Genomic DNA, 18247 nt, shown 5'->3' on the forward strand with positions numbered 1-18247 from the left:
GCGAGTAGCTCGGCTCGCATACATCCTAGGGAGAATTGGAGAGAGTAGAAGGGGTAAACTGACCATCCAGAAACATTTGAAAATTCTGCAAAGGTGGTTGCAGCTTGTGAGTAGTTTGAGTCTGCAACAAGCAAGCAAAACTTTTCAATATTTGTAAGGTATGAGTCGCCATTGTCTAAACTCTAAACAAATAAACAATCTATATATGGTTTACTGAACTTTATACCTAGCAAAATTGACTACGACGACAAACTCATCTTATTAAGCACGTAAAGGTTCTTCCATTTTTCTAGTCAAATATGGCCGCCATTTGTTTCTTGATAACTTGTTTCTTGTCAAATTGACCATGAGATTAAAAAAAAACAATAATTCTATCCTGTTTTACTAAAGGATCTTTTTTATTTTTTTATACACGATAGATTTTATACTATAACTACTCCTTCTTTACTAGGGGGAGGGAGAACCTAAACAAATCAAGAAGAAACCGATGAATCATCATCGATCCAAACGGGTGTCTATTCACCTGCTGGCAAAATATTTTCAAGAAAGGCTGAATATTAGAATGTAAGTAAAAAAATTTTGATCCCCTAACCTACACTCAAATAGAGATTTAAAATTACCTTGGTACGCAACTATTCCAAAAGTAGTAAATTATTTACTATAGGATCTCAACAAGTCAAAACATCATTGGACTAGCACTCTAGTCAAAATTCGTTACGGAGTTGACTTAACCTGATCTTTTTTGAACTGTCAATTACACCTCAACCACTAACTTTTCAGAACAGTCTGAAAACACTTTTCTTTCAGGCCTGAAAATCCCTGAAACTAAGTAAAACAACATACATGGCTGAACAAGTAGTTATTTTACTATTGGACAAGATTGCTGACTATCTGATTGAGGGAGCTGCAGGTTTATGGCCAAAGGACCTGAAGCTACGTGATCAGATTGAATGGGTCGAAGGGGAGCTGAGGCGAATGCAGTGCTTCATCAAGGACGTAGATTCAAGACAAGATGCTGATGAAAGAGTCAAAAATTGGGTTGCAGACTTAAGGGAGGTTGCATATGATACAGATGATATTCTTGACTCTTTTGTTTACAGTCTGGTACAAGGACAGCAGAGGGGAGTTCTTGTTACATTTCTCAAGAGGTACTTCCTCTCCTTTAATGAGTTGATCTTATGTCGTAAGTTGAATGATCAGATAAAACGAATCAGGATTAGACTCCAAGAGATTAGTGACAGAAAATCCACATACGGAATTGGAAATATAGGAATAGGGACAGAAGGGGCTGGTTTTGCAGCTAGCAGACTGCAAGAGAGGAGAAGATCATCTGTTCATGTTTGCGAGGATATTGTTGGTCTGGTTGAAGATGTAAAAATAATTGAATCACAGTTGATTCATGGAGAATCAAGGCGTTGTGTTGTCTCAGTTGTCGGCATGGCAGGTATAGGCAAGACCACTCTTGCCAAGAGAGTTTACCTTAAATCTGATCTTAAGGAGCATGTTGATTGCTGTGCTTTTGTTTATGTCTCTCAAAATTTTAGAGCAAGAGAGATATTACAAGAACTGGGGAAAAAATTGATGGGAAATGTAGGAGGAGATTTTGGAAGAGCAAGCAATGAAGAATTGCGGGAGATAATCTCAAGTTTTTTGGAGAGTAAAAGGTATCTTATAGTTTTGGATGATTTGTGGAATTTTGCAGATTGGGATGATCTCAAAGCAGCCTTTCCTGAGGAGAAAAATGGGAGTAGAATTCTGCTTACTACCCGTTTTAAAGATGTTGCTCTCTATGCTGACTCGAAAAGTACCCCACATGAACTCTGCTAATGAATGACGAGGATTGTTGGAAATTGTTCTCCAAGATGGTGCAATTAGACCGGGAATCCTCTGCAAGTTTGCCACCATGGGCTGAAGAATTAGGTAAGCAGATGCTGAGGAGATGTGGGGGATTACCACTTGCTATTGTGGTGCTAGGTGGCCTGCTGTCAAGAAAAGATGCAACCTTTAACGAGTGGCAAAAGGTGTTTCAGAGTATGCATTGGCAGTTGAGGCAAGAACCAATGCAATATGGAGATGTGTTGGCCCTGAGTTATATGGACTTGCCACACTACTTGAAATCATGTTTCTTATACTTTGGTCTCTTCCCTGAGGATTTTGAAATTTCTGCAAGGAGATTGATGCTGCTGTGGGTTGCAGAGGGATTTGTGCTGCCAAGAGGTCAACAACCCCTTGAAGATGTAGCAGAAGATTACTTGGAAGAGCTTATTGGAAGAAACATGGTTCAAGTGGCTAAAAGGAAGTCCAATGGAAGGATTAAAGCATGCCGAATCCATGACCTTCTCAGAGACCTTTCAATCTCAATAGCCAAGGAGGAACACTTCCTTGATTTCATCCATGGAGATGTCAATGCTGATTCTGTTACAACAAGATGTCGCAGACTTGGCATTCATTCTGGAGAAATCTCCATTACAGAGAACACTCCAAAAGTTCGTTCATTGTTGTGCTTTGATTCGGTTGAATCGAATTTCAAACCAAGGAAGGTTAAGCTCTTGCGCGTGCTTGACTTAGAAGGCGCTTACTTAACTCAGCTGGACTCTGAAATAGGAAATCTCATCCATTTGAGGTACCTGAGTTTAAGAGAAACTTGGTTAAAAAGATTTCCATCAACAATTGGCTACCTTGAGAAGTTGCAAACTTTGGACTTGAGGTCGACATTGATTAGTCCAATCCCCCTTGCAATTTGGAAGCTGCTGAACCTGCGGTTCTTGTACTTCAATGAACTGAAAGAAATGGTTGTGGATCCACCAAAGGATGCAGCTCTAACTCATCTCCAAACTTGGCAAGGGTTATGCATTACCCAAAAGAGTCGAATTGAGAATGGCTTGGACAAATTGACCAACATAAGAGAACTGGAATTGCATGGTGAGCTGTATGCACAAGAAGCTGCCTTGGCAAAGTGGATTCTCAACTCAAAGAACCTGGAATGTCTGAAGCTACATGCTAATCCAGTTACAGCATTCGTGGTTGATGCTCACACTAAAATTCAGGACTTTGACAGAACCCGTCTTTCGATCCCCAAGTCAACGATGTTTGCAGATCATTTTTTTCTTTCTAAGCTGCATCTGGACGGATATATCAAGAAGCTCTATGATGTTGAACATTTTCCACCGAACCTTGAGGAGCTATCATTGAAAGACTCCTATTTGATGGAAGATCCCATGCCAAAGCTGGAGAAGCTGCAGAATCTTAGAGTCCTAAAATTGAAACAATGTGCGTACGTGGGGAAAGAATTAGTTTGCTCAAGTGGAGGGTTTCCTCAACTGCATTTGCTGAAACTTTCTTTCCTCACATTACAGACTTGGAGGATAGAGGAAGGATCATTGTGCAACCTTAAACAGTTGGAAATTGTAGAATGCAAACAACTGAAGATTCTCCCGAGGGGATTGCATCCATTGACTAGTCTGAAGGATCTGAGATTAGGATATATGCCCCATGAATTCGCATTGAAGGCTCGAGATCGTGCAGGGGAGAACTGGTACAGAATTCATCGCGTGCCTCCATTATAAATTGCCTTCATTGGTAAAATCAGATGGCTGCAGCCAAATTTTTATGGTGGCCTAATGCTTTCCTGAGTTCTTTTGTCCATCAAAATTCTTTCTTTTACATCTCTTTTATTACCGCTTTTTCATTACTTCCTACCTTGTAACATGCAACAGACTATTGCTTTTATGAAGACCGACTCACTTTACAATCAATCTTCAAATAAACTTCATATTGAAAGATGAACAAGTTTTTAATTTCAGATATCTAAAACAAATTAGGCAAAGGTGCTATCTACTTTTAAATTGAAATGTTCTGGAAAAAAAAAGATCTAAAGCAATTGAATTCATGCTTTTATGTATTCTTAATAACACTTTTAAGCACTTCAGCAAACATCCATATCATTTTTTTTTAGTGTAAGCGGGAGGATTCGAACCCGAGACTTCTTGCTTACACTTTCTTTCCCCGTACCACCCAACCCAACCCTCTCCCCAACAAACATCCATATCATGGTAAGGAATGAGTAAAGTTAAATGAAGATTCTACTGATTTCACGTGTTTAATGGCTAAGTATGGTAATGCATGAACTACCTTCTGGAACCATTATCCTAATGGCTCGTAATTAAGATTTTCACAATGTAACAGCTAGTAACATTTTAAAGAGCTATAAAACAATGAACAAACTTCCTTTACAGGAAAAAAATACATGATTTTTTTAACAGGTGCCCTAAGCACTCGTTAACATCATATTATTCGTCTAACTTACTATATATATATATATATATATATACATACATACTAATAATTATTATTTTTTATAATTAATTTTATATTTTAAAAAATATAACACCTGAAATATATTTTAAAGAATGTACGCGGGAACTGAAAAAATAAAATATTAATGTACTAACCTTGTACAATTGTACTTCAGCATGAGCAGCATACAGCCAACTTTTGTTTCTGGACGAGGGGTGTCCATCTCTCATCCTTAATTCCACGTGTCATGATTTTTGTGGTTTAGCTGGAAACAAAGTTGCCAGGTAGGATTACATGTACCAATCAGCATTAACTTGACCGTTTTCCAGTTCCGACTTCCGACCACAAATCCCTGTCCGACCCACCAACCAACCAATCGACCGATCAAAACACACACACAACACACACTGACTGACTGAAGGAGCGGTGGCAAGAGGCTGAAGGTGTGATGGCCCTCAGAGCTTCTTCAGCCACCGCTAGACCACAACTTCCTTCTCCTCCACCACTTCCATCTTCTTCTTCACCGTCCAAAACTTTTGTTCCCATTACCAACATCCCACCAAGTAGTAATCAGTTTAAGTCCAACCCTTTAGTAGTCTCACTCCCTACTTCGACTGCTCTATCTATACTTACACTCTTCTCAGCTCCATCATATGAAGCTAGAGCTATTAGCCTCCCTAAGGAACAAATAGTCTCTTCTCTCGATCAGGTAAAAAGTTAGAGAACTCTCTTAAAGCTTTTAGTTGATATTGGAATTTTCAATGCATTTTCTTGGAATATTGTTGCTACAATTTCTTGTATTTACTAATTATTGTTTCTAGCATTATGTTTTGATTGGCATTTTCTAGAACCATAGTTGACATATTTTTATGCAATATGATCATGTTTGCCAATTTTTGGTGAAATTTGGGATTTTTTTCCCCCAAGTTTTTGACACATTCTTCACAAGGGACTGCAGATTTCATGAAAATTTAGGTGTTTTTTTGCTGAAATTTTCAGGTGGAGTCAGCGATTGATCAAGTTCAAGATGTGGGTTCGAGTATATTTGATGTCGCGGGGAAAGTGATTGGTGCTGCGGTTGAAGTTGTGAAGCCTGGGATTGATGCTGCATTGCCTATTTTAAAGCAGGCAGGAGAGCAAGCTCTGAAGCTTGCTTCCCCTGCAATTTCAGAGGCATCTAAGAAAGCTCAAGAGGCAATTCAGAGCTCTGGCATTGACACAGAGCCTGTGATAACTGCAGCTAAGGTTTAGTTATCTTTCCACTTGAAATTCTGCAATTAGTGTCGCTATCTGAGCTTATTGAGGTTCATATTATTGGTTCACATAGATTGATTACTTTAACTGAATTCATATGGTGACTGAAAGAGGAAAAATGGGGGAAAGAGGAGTGTCACTGTATTTTGAACCATTTTTGTTGACTGACTTGGACTAAAGTATTCTCTTTTGATCTTAAGTTTAAGGAAATGAATGGATCAAGATGGTGGGATGGAGGGAATATTCAATATCTTGCAATGGACCATGACATTGCTTTACGCTTAGTTTTCTGGGTTTAGAATTGGATGACACGGAAAGAGATGATGTACATGGCTAGAAATTGCTAGTGTTTGAGATAAGGATTTGTTTTAGTTAGTGTTCTTTCTAGCTCTAGGTTCAATGTCAAACAAAGATAGTAAATGAGTGTCAATTACAGTACACCAAAAGAACATTCAGAGTACTTTGTCCGTTTATTTCAGTATACAAGTAAACAACATGAATGTCCATTAATTTCCTTTTTACTCTGAAACAAATCTTAAGTTGCCTTTCTATTGGGATTTTAGTTAACAATTTGGTTTTTTTCCTTTCAATAATACGTTTGATCCTACAATTGGTATTAGAATCACTTACCTGGGGTTCTCTAGCATTTTTGTACTCTTGTTTGCTGCAACATAGTTCAAGTAATTGTTTTGGATAAATTAATAACCATTCCCTGGTTCTTAGATAATGATCTCCAGTAAAGTTCCATTGTTTTGAGCTTTTGTTTTTATAGCATGGACTCAGAAAAGTGCATGACTTTCTTTCTACTGCAGACGGTTTCTGATGTAGCACAACAAACTACCAAAGTGATTGAAGATGCCAAGCCTGTAGCCTCATCTGCTGTGGAAACCATCTTATCAGCTGACCCTATTACAATTGTAGGTGCTGGTGGTGCCCTATTCTTTGCGTATCTCCTGCTTCCTCCTGTCTTTTCTGCCATCTCTTTCAGTCTTCGAGGGTACAAGGGTAAATTGGCTGACTTTCTTCTCATTACATTCATCTCCTTTTCCTGCACAGGATATTGATCTTTGGGAAAATGATAACATAGCTGATACAGGCGTCATTGTTCCTCTTCATTACCGTCATGAGAGTACAACAAGAATTATCAGGAGTACTCTGAAAACTGTTGTATATCTGTATCTGGAGGGCTCGTTACGCTTACAACCAAATTCAATTAGTTAGACCATGTAAACTAATTGATAACTCAAATTATTAAGCAATAGAAGCATGCATAGTGCTATAGTTGTTATAATCATGACTGCTTGATTCTAGGAAATAAGAAGTAAAGGGTTGGCATGGCTAGCATAGCGCTTCTCCCATATGGAGGTGAATGCAGATTATTGAGTTCCAAAGGAAATTGATTCAAAATTGTGCTTACACATATTAGATGTTGCAATTTCTAATGATAAAGCCTGCTAATTTGGCAGAAAGTGAAGTTAAATATTGGAAGATGAGTTTACTCGAAAAAGACAAATTAAGGGAAGTAGTTTGATTGAGAAATATGGTTGGAGGGATTTCACAGTGATGTGCCAAAGATTGTAATGACCTCCTTCCTTTCAAATTGACACATATATCATATCTCACCTTAGAACTCTGCAATGTTTCCATTCTACAAATTAAGGTGACAGGTCTTCTAACAGAAGTCTTCTAGACAGGGTGGTATATTTTCTTAATCACCATTTTAATCATGCCCAATAGCTGCCAGTTACTGTTAGGTAGTCATGTTTGGTAAGATAATAGGAGATGTTTGTAATTTTGTGCATCCAATGGTATATGGTCACTTAAATTGTAGTAACTTCATTGATGTTCATCAACGTATCTATTTGTACATCCTAGCTTTTTGAAAGAAAGAGTCGATAAGGATATCTGGTACTTTTTTAAATGTGCTGTCTGAATGCACTTAGGCATCACTATCAGTTAAATATTGATTTGAAAATATTGTTATACAGGTGATCTGACTCCTACTCAGACACTGGATCTAATGTCTACCAAGAATTACATTTTGATTGATATTAGACCTGTGAAGGATAAGGACAAAGCTGGAGTTCCTCGCCTTCCATCAAGTGCTAAAAGCAAAATTGTCTCAATTCCGTAAGTAAACTATACTTATTACTTCATCCACTAGTTTATGTGGCCCCTAATTAACATTACCCTGCAAGGTTTTTCAGTAATTGGCTGCTTTCTTTTCCATTTACTAGCTCATTAGACGGTCTTCCTTGGTGCAACTAAAGTGTCTGAAAATGATTTTACTGCTTCAGAATGTTGATATTCTATTCTCTGTGATAAAATCGTATTCTGATTGAAAAAAAGAAAAGTATCAGTACTTGTGAGCAATGTTTCATGACTAGGAATAAGGCGACATTTCCATGACTGTGCCAGATTGGAAGAATTACCTAGCAAGCTAAAAAGTCTAGTGAGAAGTGTAAAGAAAGTAGAAGCTGACTTGGTGGCTTTAAAGATTTCATATCTCAAGAAGATCAATAAAGGTTCCAACATTGTCATCATGGACTCGTAAGTTTCTCCTATCCTTGCTTAGAACTTCTCAAACATGTTTGAATTGCATAGAGGGAGACATTGGCAATTCATACATACCTGCGCGCCTGGATATGATCTTTCCATCACTGAGCTGCTTTTGATCCATGAAATCTTCAGGTACTCAGATGCTGCTAAGATAGTTGCAAGAACACTTACGAATCTTGGCTTCAAGAACACCTGGGTTGTGGCTGATGGCTTCTCTGGAAGCAAAGGGTGGTTGCAGAGTCGGCTAGGAGCAGATTCTTACAATGTATCCTTTGCTGAAGTCATATCACCATCCAGAATTATCCCTGCTTCTGCCAGACGTTTAGGTACGACAAGCTCAGCCAAATTGCTTCCGGGAAGTTCTGATTGACTTCCTTTTGGGCTTGCAAACGCGATTAGACCATGATCCTAGTGTGGTGTTCTTCATGGTCACGCTTTTTGTAAATTGAGTAATTTCCTGTAAAATTTGTTCATCATAGTAACTTATCATTTCATGCTCAATGAAGTCTTATTAGAATTTCTGCTTCTTGCCTACAACTACTCCTTCTAAGTTCCAAGGGAAGTCATTCAGCTTTTGTTAAATTACAAGTGTCCGAGTGGCCTCATCTCTCAAAAATTTGTGACTGGGGTTTACACCAAGTTTACCAAAGCTCATGTAAATGTAGTACTAGGCAGTAGGCAGTACTACCATTGCTTGAATGGCTTTCAAATAAACCCCTAAACACCCCCCCCCCCCCAACCCCCCTCTTCTTCCAGGGGGTGCGGAGGGTTAATGAAAGCTAATCAGGCAGTTGGCAGGCCAAAAAACCCACGGAACAAACTCATAAATCATGACTCGTGGATGGCGTGTTAGTTGCACCTACCTGGTGGAAAATGGCAAAATACTGAATTACTAGGCTGTCCAAATGAAAGAACAGACAAAAAGGTGGTACTACGTTATCAATCAAACACAACAAAAAATGGTTTCCCTGATTTGTCCGCAACATTCAGAAGAATGTGTGCATGAAGAACCATGATAATTCTTGTGATAAAGTAAATTCACAAAATTAAGACTTAAAGCCAGCATTGTAGGTGAAGATCTTCATCTTCTCTAGAAATTAGATATTCAATAGTTACTAGGGATAATTTCAGAAACCTCCCCTGAGGTTTCTGACAGTCTCACTCACCTCCCCTGAACTTTGCAAAATATCAGATACCTCCCTTGTCAGATTATTGGACCCTATTTGTGATATCATTGATGATGAATTGACAGATATACCCTCATAACTTATAATATATTTGAAGCTATTTTGACAGAATTAGTTAAATGAGTAATAGAGATATAACTTTTGATATACCTTCTATTCCACTTTACACTTTTTATTCGTAGTACAATCACCAATGAAGAGTTTAGCACTAGTGCTACCTTTCTCTAAAGTCATCTATTCCATGTTTTTTTTTTGTAAGACAATTATCTAGTGTAACTCATTACTTATATTTGGGTAAATTTGGTTTTCAAAAATTCAATGACGTAAATTGTATATTACATTATCTCATAAAGTGATGCAACACAATTTGGGTTATTGAATTTTTTGAAAATCGGATCTATCTAAGTTCTGGTATTCAAACGAAGCTTGTTGAATAAATTCGACTAACTACATTGTGAATTAAATTTTTTTTTTAAAAAAATCTCAACTAAAGTATCTAGCACTAAATGAAATGAAGTATCCACAGAGAAAATTGCAAAAAGAGTTATTAAACTATTGAGAATTTGGTTATTTGATCGTTACATTATTTATTTAACTGCAATTGCCATTCACTCAATTACCCAAATAGTGAAAATTTTTTTGTGACTTAACTAGTAAAAATTTATACTTTTAATCACTCAAATAATATTTTTTTATGACTTAACTAATAAAAATTTATACTTTTAATCACTCAAATTATAAAACTATACATTTTTTTTATATCACCAGAAGTATGTTTCAATTAATTGAATGATCATATTAGCTAAATAAATGTCTAATAGCTAAAGCAAAAAAATATAAATAGCATTGTAACATTACTTGAAGAAACCATCTGCATTTGTCTCTATCTGGTTCAACTTATTACTTTTTTTTTTTTGCTTTTGCTTTAGCTCAAGTTGTGGATAAGCAAAAAGGGCATATGTGGAACACAAATATCATCTCACTCCTCAAAATATTTTTTTAATGCTCATTTTTCTGACATGGGCTGATCTTGTTACTCCAACTATAAGTTCAGGGGAGGTTTCTGAAATTATCCCTCGTTACTATAAATCAGATGTCTAGAGCCAAGATGCTCTGGAACAGGGTGAACTTGCATATAAATTTACTAGACTAGAACCTCTTAATTTTGAAATTGCAATTAAACTTAGTGGATTAGTACCTTAATTTCTATCAAAATTAAGTTAATTATCAACCTTATTACTATGTTAAAACAAAAAGAAAAGAAAAGAAAAACCCAGTAAGCCAACCTTTTACTCTTTTAGTCACTCAGACCCTGGGGACCCAAAAAAAAAAAAATCTTATCAGTCACCTGTTTGAGTAAACAGTAGACTCTATCACACAAATACTGCAAACATTCGTAGGTGAATCCTCAATTTCTGGAATGTCATCAGTTTATAAGAGAATTTAGTTAAGAAAAAAAAGAAAAGGATGGCTCAGAATTACAAAGCCTTGGATTCAATCACCATCTCTGATATTGTATCTCTGGGTATATCCCAAGAAGAAGCAGAACAACTTCAGGAAAAACTCACAGAAATCATTCATACTTGCGGAGCTGCCACTCCTCAAACATGGCAAAATATCTCCAAACAGCTTCTAAACCCGGACCTTCCCTTCTCTTTCCATCAGATGATGTATCATGGCTGCTACAAGGATTTCGGACCCAACCCGCCCGCTTGGTTGCCTGACCCGTATGTTTTCGTATTGCCTTTGTTTCTGTTTGAATGCTTCTTATGACTTGGAATTTTGTGGGTTCTGATGAACATTTGGTATCTTTAATCATGTGAAGAGATGCATGTATTGTTTATTGATTGTGCAAATATTTTAGTTAGTGAAACATCTGTTGTGATGAGAGAAGAAAAAGATTGAAACTTTGGATGATTTGATGGCAAAATTAGGAAACTTGGAGGTGGTTATTGATTGTGGGGTGATAGTAGCATGTAGCATCACACTAGTACTTCTACGCTGAATTTTTTGATAAAGAATGACTGGGTTTTTTTTTAATCTTCTTCTGCATTTTTTAATAAGAAAAAGATTGAAACTTTGTGTGACTTTGATGACAATAATTTGGAAAATTGGAAGGTCATTGATACAGCCTTATAGCTATATAAAGCAGTTGAATACACTTCTAGTCGGAAATTTATGTAAAAATAGATTCTTTGCATTTTTTTTTGGCTAAATGGCACTTTGGCTACGATTAGAAAACAAAAAGATTGAAATTTTGTGTGACTTTGATGTCGACAATTTAGAAAACATCTAGGCCATTGATTATAGACTGATAGTTAAATACAGCTGTGTATTACTACCTTATCCTGAAATTCATAATAAAATCCTTGTCTGTTGACTTAACGAGGTTATTGTTAGAATGGAAGGAATATATTGAAAGCTGAAGTGAGTTTTGTTTCAATAGTTTACAAGGTTTGGAGGCCAAATGGTTGAAGATTAATTTTTATCCATAATGTTGGATCAGTGCTCCAATCCTGAAATTATTTAGAGAATCATTTACTTTTCTTTTATTTCAGAAAATTTAATGACAATACTATTTTTTTCTGACTCAGGAACAATGCAAAGTTAACGAATGTTGGACAGCTATTGGAAAGCCGTGGAAAAGAGTTTTTGGGATCAAAATATAGAGACCCTATTTCCAGCTTTTCTGACTTTCAGGAATTTTCAGTTTCCAACCCAGAGGTGACTTTATGCTTTCTGATAGCATCGTTTAACCTTCAAATCCTTGGCTCCTGCATTGTCAATTTCCTTTCTCTTCTTTTTGTGTAGGCACGTGTGCATTCTTATTTTTCTTCCTGTATTCCTGTGGATCTCAGGTATACTGGAAAGCTATATTTGATGAAATGAATATATCTTTCTCTGTTTCTCCTGAACGTATTTTAGTTGAGAATTCGTCTTGTCCTGGTGGTCAATGGCTTCCGGGAGCCTACATAAATCCAGCAAAGAATTGTTTAAATGTAAATAAAAAGAGGAATCTGGATGATGTTGTAATATTATGGCGTGATGAAGGAGATGATGAATTGCCCCTTCAAAAGATGACTCTCATGGAGTTGCGCTCAAGAGTGTGGTATGCTATTGTTCTTTCACTTTATCAGTTCACTTCTGAATTGTTTTCTTCTGTATATTCAATCGAATATTGAGGCTTTTCCTTGGGATTTATTTCAGAAGGTAGAGGTTTGTAGTATCACTGCAAATCAAACTTCACATAGGATGTAGGCCATCCTGCATTCAGCTTGTATGAACTATTACCTTGGAAGAAGAATGTTTAGGATTATAAATCTCTCAATACCTAATTGTACACTGGAAGGAGGTAAATGCACATGGTGTGAAGATTAAGGATGGAAAAACAAAATACTTGGAGCACTTTTTGTAATTTGTTAGTGGCAACCCTACATAATCCAGCAATGAAATTACACGGACAAATATTTCACTTTAGCAGAATGGGAACTGACTGCTAAAAAAGCTACTTGAAGAGTGTATAAAGGCACCACATCATGTGCAAGTACTTACTTTGGTTCTACAGGGGCTAAAGTAGCTGGTTTTCTATTGCTTTTTGCACTTGAAGATTATATGTAGTGGTAGAAGTTAAGCTCCAGTTGTATATGTAAGTCTTTGCTTTGTTAGAATTGAGGTTGCGGCTACTGGTAGGGGACCATGTGTTGAGATTGGGCATAGGTTATTCTTACATACCATCTTTCTGTAAAGCTGCCGTGAATTAGACCAAGATTCCTTATTGATTGAGAGATGTTTTGTTTCCTAACTTCAGCTTTTTGTACCAAAGAATAGTGAATAGTTCAGAATTGAAAATTAGTAATGTCTATATGTAGCTTATACATTGCAAAGAATCTGTCACAAGTGAAGTATCAGTAATGTTATATCTTATTAGCAACTCTTCTATAGGTTAGTTGCATATGCACTTGAAAGACTGGAGTTGGATAAAGGATCTGCAATTGCTATAGATATGCCCATGGATGCGCATTCTGTGGTGATCTATTTGGCCATTGTGCTAGCTGGTTATGTAGTGGTATCAATTGCTGATAGTTTTGCCCCAAGTGAAATATCTACGAGGCTCGAGTTATCAAATGCCAAAGCAATTTTCACTCAGGTGAGACCATTAAAAGATCATTCTTCAGTTTGTTGTATTTAGTTGAATTATGTGCTTGATCTGAACAGACCTTTTTTGTTTTCTAGTAGGTAGCGGAGTTTGATGAAATTATTGTGTCAATGGTCATAAAAGTGAATTTGTTGCAAAACAGTTTTTAGTTTACCACAGTATGATAAGGACAAACAGAGAAGATTGGTTAAAGGGGATGCAGCAGGCTTTTCCACAATAATTTTGTAATCTGTTAGTAATTTATTTTATTAAGCACTTGTTATCCCAGCAGCATAACTGTTCTCCCTGTGATAGGTCTAGTAAACTTAACACCTCCATTTTGGAGATTTTGAGTAACATTAGTGTAAAGATGACTTCTGAGTTATACATTTTGGAACTAATCTCAGATTCTGGATAATCTTACAATTCATTTTCCTTTTGTTCCAAGTCTAAATAGTTTTATGGGATTCCTATTTTCTTGCATAATTTTAATGTAGCCAATGACTTTTCCCAGGATCTCATTCTCCGTGGTGATAGAAAAATACCATTGTACAGGTGACCTGTTACTTCTTTGTTTGTGTTTTCCTACTTTTCTTACTATTATTCCTCATAAATGTGTTTGACTCTGCAGTAGAGTTGTTGATGCTCAAGCTCCTATGGCAATTGTAATTCCTACTAGAGATTCCAGTTTCAGCATGAAATTACGTGCTGGTGACATTTCTTGGCAGGATTTTCTAAACAGGGCTGAAGGGTCAAAGTAAGTACCTGCTCTCGTGGAGCACTGGGGATATATCTTTACTATGTTTCTAAAGCGCAATTGAAACAAAACCAAGTCTGCTCTCAATTCATATCTTGTGAGACAGTATCAAAAAGAGAATAAGTTACCATTGTTTGGTTGGATTTAATTTGAATTCAATGTTCAAATATTTTGGCTCATTGAGGCAATAAAACGTTCTGACCTGTCACTTGAGACAGAAAATTGTTAATTATGTGGTTAAATATTTTGGCACGTCTTATTTCAAAGGCTACAATTAACATTTAGAGATCTTTGGGGCTTTTGTTAATTTTTCTCAAACTATTTTTTCAATCATTTGTTGCTGGAGATGTAAGATTACATGCATATAAGAACCAACTAATGGCTAACAGGATTGAGAAAGTATTGTAGTTTAGCAATTTCCATTTTATTTACTTACCAAGTAAAACTCTGAACTATTACAGTTGCTGCTATTGTTGTAATTGCAGAGAAGTTGAGTTTGTTGCTGTTGAGCAACCAATCGAAGCATTCACAAATATTCTGTTCTCTTCTGGAACAACTGGTAATTAAAATTCTGTCCTGTATATACCAAGGTAGTAACTTGCATGATATCCAACAACAGAAATCAGTTAATATCAAGATCTGAAGTTTGTTTGTCTTCTACTTTAGTGCGCTCTCTCTCTCTCTCTCTTTCTCTCTCTGTGACACACACACACACACACAAAATTAAGTGATTCCATGGTTCTTTATAGAATAAGGGTGTTTTAAGTCAGCTTGTCTTTTGGGGGATGTGTACCAGAATAAATGTGTTGCTGTCCACAATTATGGTCAGAAGATCAACTTCTTCTCTTTCTTCTTCACCTTGTTCTCTTCCATAGAGGAACCTGTTTTCCCATCTTGATGCTTTTTAGTGGACTTGCTACCTAGTATGTCATAAAGCTTAACTTTAATTACTTTATTCAGCAACAGAAACACTGCCACAAAGTAACAGTTGATGAACAAAATATGTTATTCATGTTGTAATGCAGTGGAAAAAGTTGAGAGATAAGATGTTGACTAGATGCTTAGCATACTATGTTATGTTCTAGGTGATCCCAAGGCAATTCCTTGGACTGTTTCTACACCTCTGAAAGCTGCTGCTGATGGATGGTGCCACATGGATATCCGCGAAGGAGATATTGTTTCCTGGCCAACTAATCTGGGATGGATGATGGGTCCTTGGCTAGTTTATGCTTCACTTCTGAATAGTGCTTCCATGGCTTTATATAATGGATCTCCTCTTGGCTCTGGATTTGCCAAGTTTATACAGGTAGAGACCATTATTTAGGGTTGGACTTTTTTTCTCATTGATTTTGTATAGTTCAATGACCTGTTAATTTCCATTGTACCCGAAAACTTTGAGCTGTTTGTTTTTTCATTTATAGTTTGGAATTGATTGAGTTGGCTTTACATATGTCAGTGTCCTTGATTTCCACTTCTCAAGTCAAATATGTACCTATCATAAGGCATGGACTCAAGCCAGGCGTCTGGTTCAGATTTTCAAAATCTTTCTATGATCCCATGGCTTTGGTTAAGGAATTAGATTCGTGTATAGCTGGGGTAAGGAGCTGTGCATAATAAATTTCATGGTTGTTTCTGGTTGCTGGAAGGAACCAATTGTTATACTCATAGTTCGAAGACTGATGCTAGAAGTGGGAAAATTGATTGAGTCACATGAGAATTAAGAAAATGTACAGCTGCAGTCTCCTAATTTTATACAATGATTGACTAGTTTAAAGACCGTATGATTTACAAAATGGTCAACAGTCCAGTAATTGACTTGTAAATCTGTGTCTGGTGTCTTGCCTGCACCTTTTCTCACTTGGTTTAGTTTAAATTCACAAATTGTCTTGTTGTGTAATTTCTGAAACATGTTTGTCATCTTCTGCTTATAGGATTTCATGCAATTTGTGTAGGATGCTAAAGTGACTATGCTAGGCGTGATCCCAAGCATTGTAAGGACATGGAAGACCAAAAATTCTACTGCTAGCTATGATTGGTCATCCATCCGGTAAGTCTAGGTAGCACCTCTGAGATCACTCATTCATAAAGGAGTTGGTTTCCTTAGCTCAATTTTGTTTATGGACACTTCAACAGTTGCTTTGGCTCTACTGGGGAGGCATCGAGTGTGGATGAATACCTATGGTTGATGGGAAGAGCTCGTTACAAACCTGTTATTGAGTATTGTGGTGGTACAGAGATTGGTGGTGGATTTATTTCTGGTTCCTTGGTACAGCCTCAATGTTTGGCAGCTTTTAGCACTGCAGCAATGGGGTGTAGTCTGTTTATTCTTGGGGAAGATGGTTATCCTCTGGTAAGCAGGAGTTAACCTCAACTCTTCATGGTCAAAATATCAGCTGATTCAACTTGAGCATGCAGCCTTTCTATATTCTGATGTTCAATTATAGTACCCGATTTGAATTTGTTTGATGTGTGCAACTGCGCTTTTTTTGGCAGGGCCAAATTGGATATTTTATAGATGAAAATTGACATTATGGTGATTTTGTGGTTTTGGGGGGTTGTCTGAGAGCAAGAAAGAGGGGAGAGATGAGAAGGTTAACAAAGGTAGCAGGATCTGCTATTAAAGTCTGTAATTGTTGAAGGGGAGTATTATGTTTTTACTGTGAAGTTTCATAATTCCTCCTTGATACACATCATTAAAAGCGGAATAAACTGAAACAGTTCGAGTCTTTTGTCTGCTTAAGATTATCCACAAGTTAAAAAAGTAGAATTTTATATCACGTTTGCTGGTTTATAAATTCCATGATGAACAAGGTTGTTACAATTTATAGGACCTTGCCTAAAATCTAACATTCTTAACCATCTCTGGTAGCCATCTAACGTTGCGGGCACTGGAGAGTTGGCCCTTGGTCCGACCATGTTTGGAGCTTCAAGCACTCTTCTGAATGCAGACCACAATGAGGTTTACTTCAAGGGAATGCCAGTTTGGAATGGAAAGGTATTGAATAATTATATTACTTCTCCATCCTTGCAGGTTGTAAATCTATTTTTGTTACCTTTTGCTCGTTTTATACAGGTGTTAAGAAGGCACGGGGACGTATTTGAGCGTACCTCTAAAGGATATTATCATGCTCATGGTCGTGCTGATGATACAATGAACCTTGGTGGCATCAAGGTCTCCATCTGGCCTCATACAATTGAATTATACTAAGATTTATTTTGTTACTGCTACATGTATATCTCAACTTTTCTTGCATCTTTGCTCTTGACTAGTTTCAGAATCAAGGTACTCGGGTAATGATTTTCCTTTCGTGCTAGTTGGCTTAAAATACATTATGTTCTCAGGTGAGTTCAGTGGAGATAGAGCGCATTTGTAATGCAGTAGATGGTAATATTGTAGAGACAGCAGCTGTTGGGGTGCCTCCTCCTGGTGGCGGCCCTGAGAGACTGGCGATTGCCGTTGTATTCAAGGATCTAGACAGCTCCACAACAGACATAAATACGCTGATGCAGTCCTTCAATTCAGCACTGCAGAAGAAACTGAATCCTTTATTCAAGGTAAAAATCCTGGACATTGGTGGTGACAAGCTTACTACCAGTTGTATTTCCTACTAATGTACCAATGGTGCAGGTTTCAAACATCATTCCCCTACCTTCCCTTCCAAGAACTGCAACAAACAAGGTTATGAGAAGGGTTTTGAGGCAGCAGTTCACTCAGGGTGAAAATTCAAGATTGTGATGTACAAAATATTTGTGTTCCCAAGAACTTGACCAGAAAACAGAAAGTACAGAATCTGTGTCTTTAGTAAACAACTTCACCTTTGTCCACATAGAATAAACAGTTTACTACAAGGTGCAATTTGTTCCAAGAAATGATTTTGAGTTGTTAAATTGTAGTCTGTGTAACATTTTAAAGATTTTCAATATTCATGTGTTGTAATCAAAAAAAAAAATAAAAAGGAAAGTTTATTATGGATGCTTATCATGCAGAATACAGAGATAGAGAAATTAAAAGAGAATGAAGTTTTAGTTGATTTACCATTCTGTCATTTCATGGATTGG

At 37.0% G+C, this 18247-nt stretch overlaps 4 protein-coding genes across 4 annotated transcripts; all 4 read left to right on the forward strand.

Annotated features, from left to right (window-relative positions):
- Positions 1-843: 843 nt before the first annotated feature.
- Positions 844-1827, forward strand: LOC113768881 (putative disease resistance protein At1g50180). The gene has a single exon (XM_027313389.1). The coding sequence runs from the start codon at positions 844-846 to the stop codon at positions 1825-1827; it is 984 nt and encodes a 327-aa protein (XP_027169190.1).
- On the forward strand, positions 1827-3566 carry LOC113768882 (probable disease resistance RPP8-like protein 2). Its single transcript, XM_027313390.1, has one exon. It carries the CDS (start codon positions 1827-1829, stop codon positions 3564-3566), a length of 1740 nt encoding a protein of 579 aa, XP_027169191.1.
- Positions 3567-4653: 1087 nt separating this feature from the next.
- Positions 4654-8643, forward strand: LOC113768823 (calcium sensing receptor, chloroplastic). Its single transcript, XM_027313319.1, has 6 exons — positions 4654-5005; positions 5296-5541; positions 6363-6555; positions 7539-7680; positions 7969-8100; positions 8242-8643. The coding sequence occupies exons 1-6, from the start codon at positions 4745-4747 to the stop codon at positions 8477-8479; spliced, it is 1212 nt and encodes a 403-aa protein (XP_027169120.1). The 5' UTR covers positions 4654-4744; the 3' UTR covers positions 8480-8643.
- A 1998-nt stretch (positions 8644-10641) lies between these two features.
- LOC113769517 (probable acyl-activating enzyme 17, peroxisomal) lies at positions 10642-18167 on the forward strand. The gene is made up of 14 exons (XM_027313981.1): positions 10642-11023; positions 11891-12020; positions 12155-12405; positions 13239-13443; positions 13946-13986; positions 14063-14188; positions 14674-14747; positions 15274-15494; positions 16141-16235; positions 16322-16538; positions 17058-17183; positions 17262-17360; positions 17531-17743; positions 17817-18167. Exons 1-14 carry the CDS (start codon positions 10764-10766, stop codon positions 17922-17924), a joined length of 2166 nt encoding a protein of 721 aa, XP_027169782.1. The 5' UTR covers positions 10642-10763; the 3' UTR covers positions 17925-18167.
- Positions 18168-18247: the final 80 nt, after the last annotated feature.

This window comes from Coffea eugenioides, chromosome 4, assembly GCF_003713205.1.
Source record: "Coffea eugenioides isolate CCC68of chromosome 4, Ceug_1.0, whole genome shotgun sequence".
In the NCBI taxonomy this organism is placed as follows: Eukaryota; Viridiplantae; Streptophyta; class Magnoliopsida; order Gentianales; family Rubiaceae; genus Coffea; species Coffea eugenioides.

What these genes read in the sequence shown, in the direction of transcription:
- LOC113768881 (XM_027313389.1), top strand. Translation starts at nt 844, where the DNA reads ATGGCTGAACAAGTAGTTATTTTACTATTGGACAAGATTGCTGACTAT.
- LOC113768882 (XM_027313390.1), top strand. Translation starts at nt 1,827, where the DNA reads ATGAATGACGAGGATTGTTGGAAATTGTTCTCCAAGATGGTGCAATTA.
- LOC113768823 (XM_027313319.1), top strand. Translation starts at nt 4,745, where the DNA reads ATGGCCCTCAGAGCTTCTTCAGCCACCGCTAGACCACAACTTCCTTCT. An exon ending in CTGTGATAACTGCAGCTAAG is followed by an intron (nt 5,542 to 6,362) that starts GTTTAGTTATCT and finishes TTTCTACTGCAG; the next exon opens with ACGGTTTCTGATGTAGCACA. An exon ending in AACATTGTCATCATGGACTC is followed by an intron (nt 8,101 to 8,241) that starts GTAAGTTTCTCC and finishes TGAAATCTTCAG; the next exon opens with GTACTCAGATGCTGCTAAGA.
- LOC113769517 (XM_027313981.1), top strand. Translation starts at nt 10,764, where the DNA reads ATGGCTCAGAATTACAAAGCCTTGGATTCAATCACCATCTCTGATATT. An exon ending in AGAAAAATACCATTGTACAG is followed by an intron (nt 13,987 to 14,062) that starts GTGACCTGTTAC and finishes TTGACTCTGCAG; the next exon opens with TAGAGTTGTTGATGCTCAAG. An exon ending in GATTTGCCAAGTTTATACAG is followed by an intron (nt 15,495 to 16,140) that starts GTAGAGACCATT and finishes CAATTTGTGTAG; the next exon opens with GATGCTAAAGTGACTATGCT.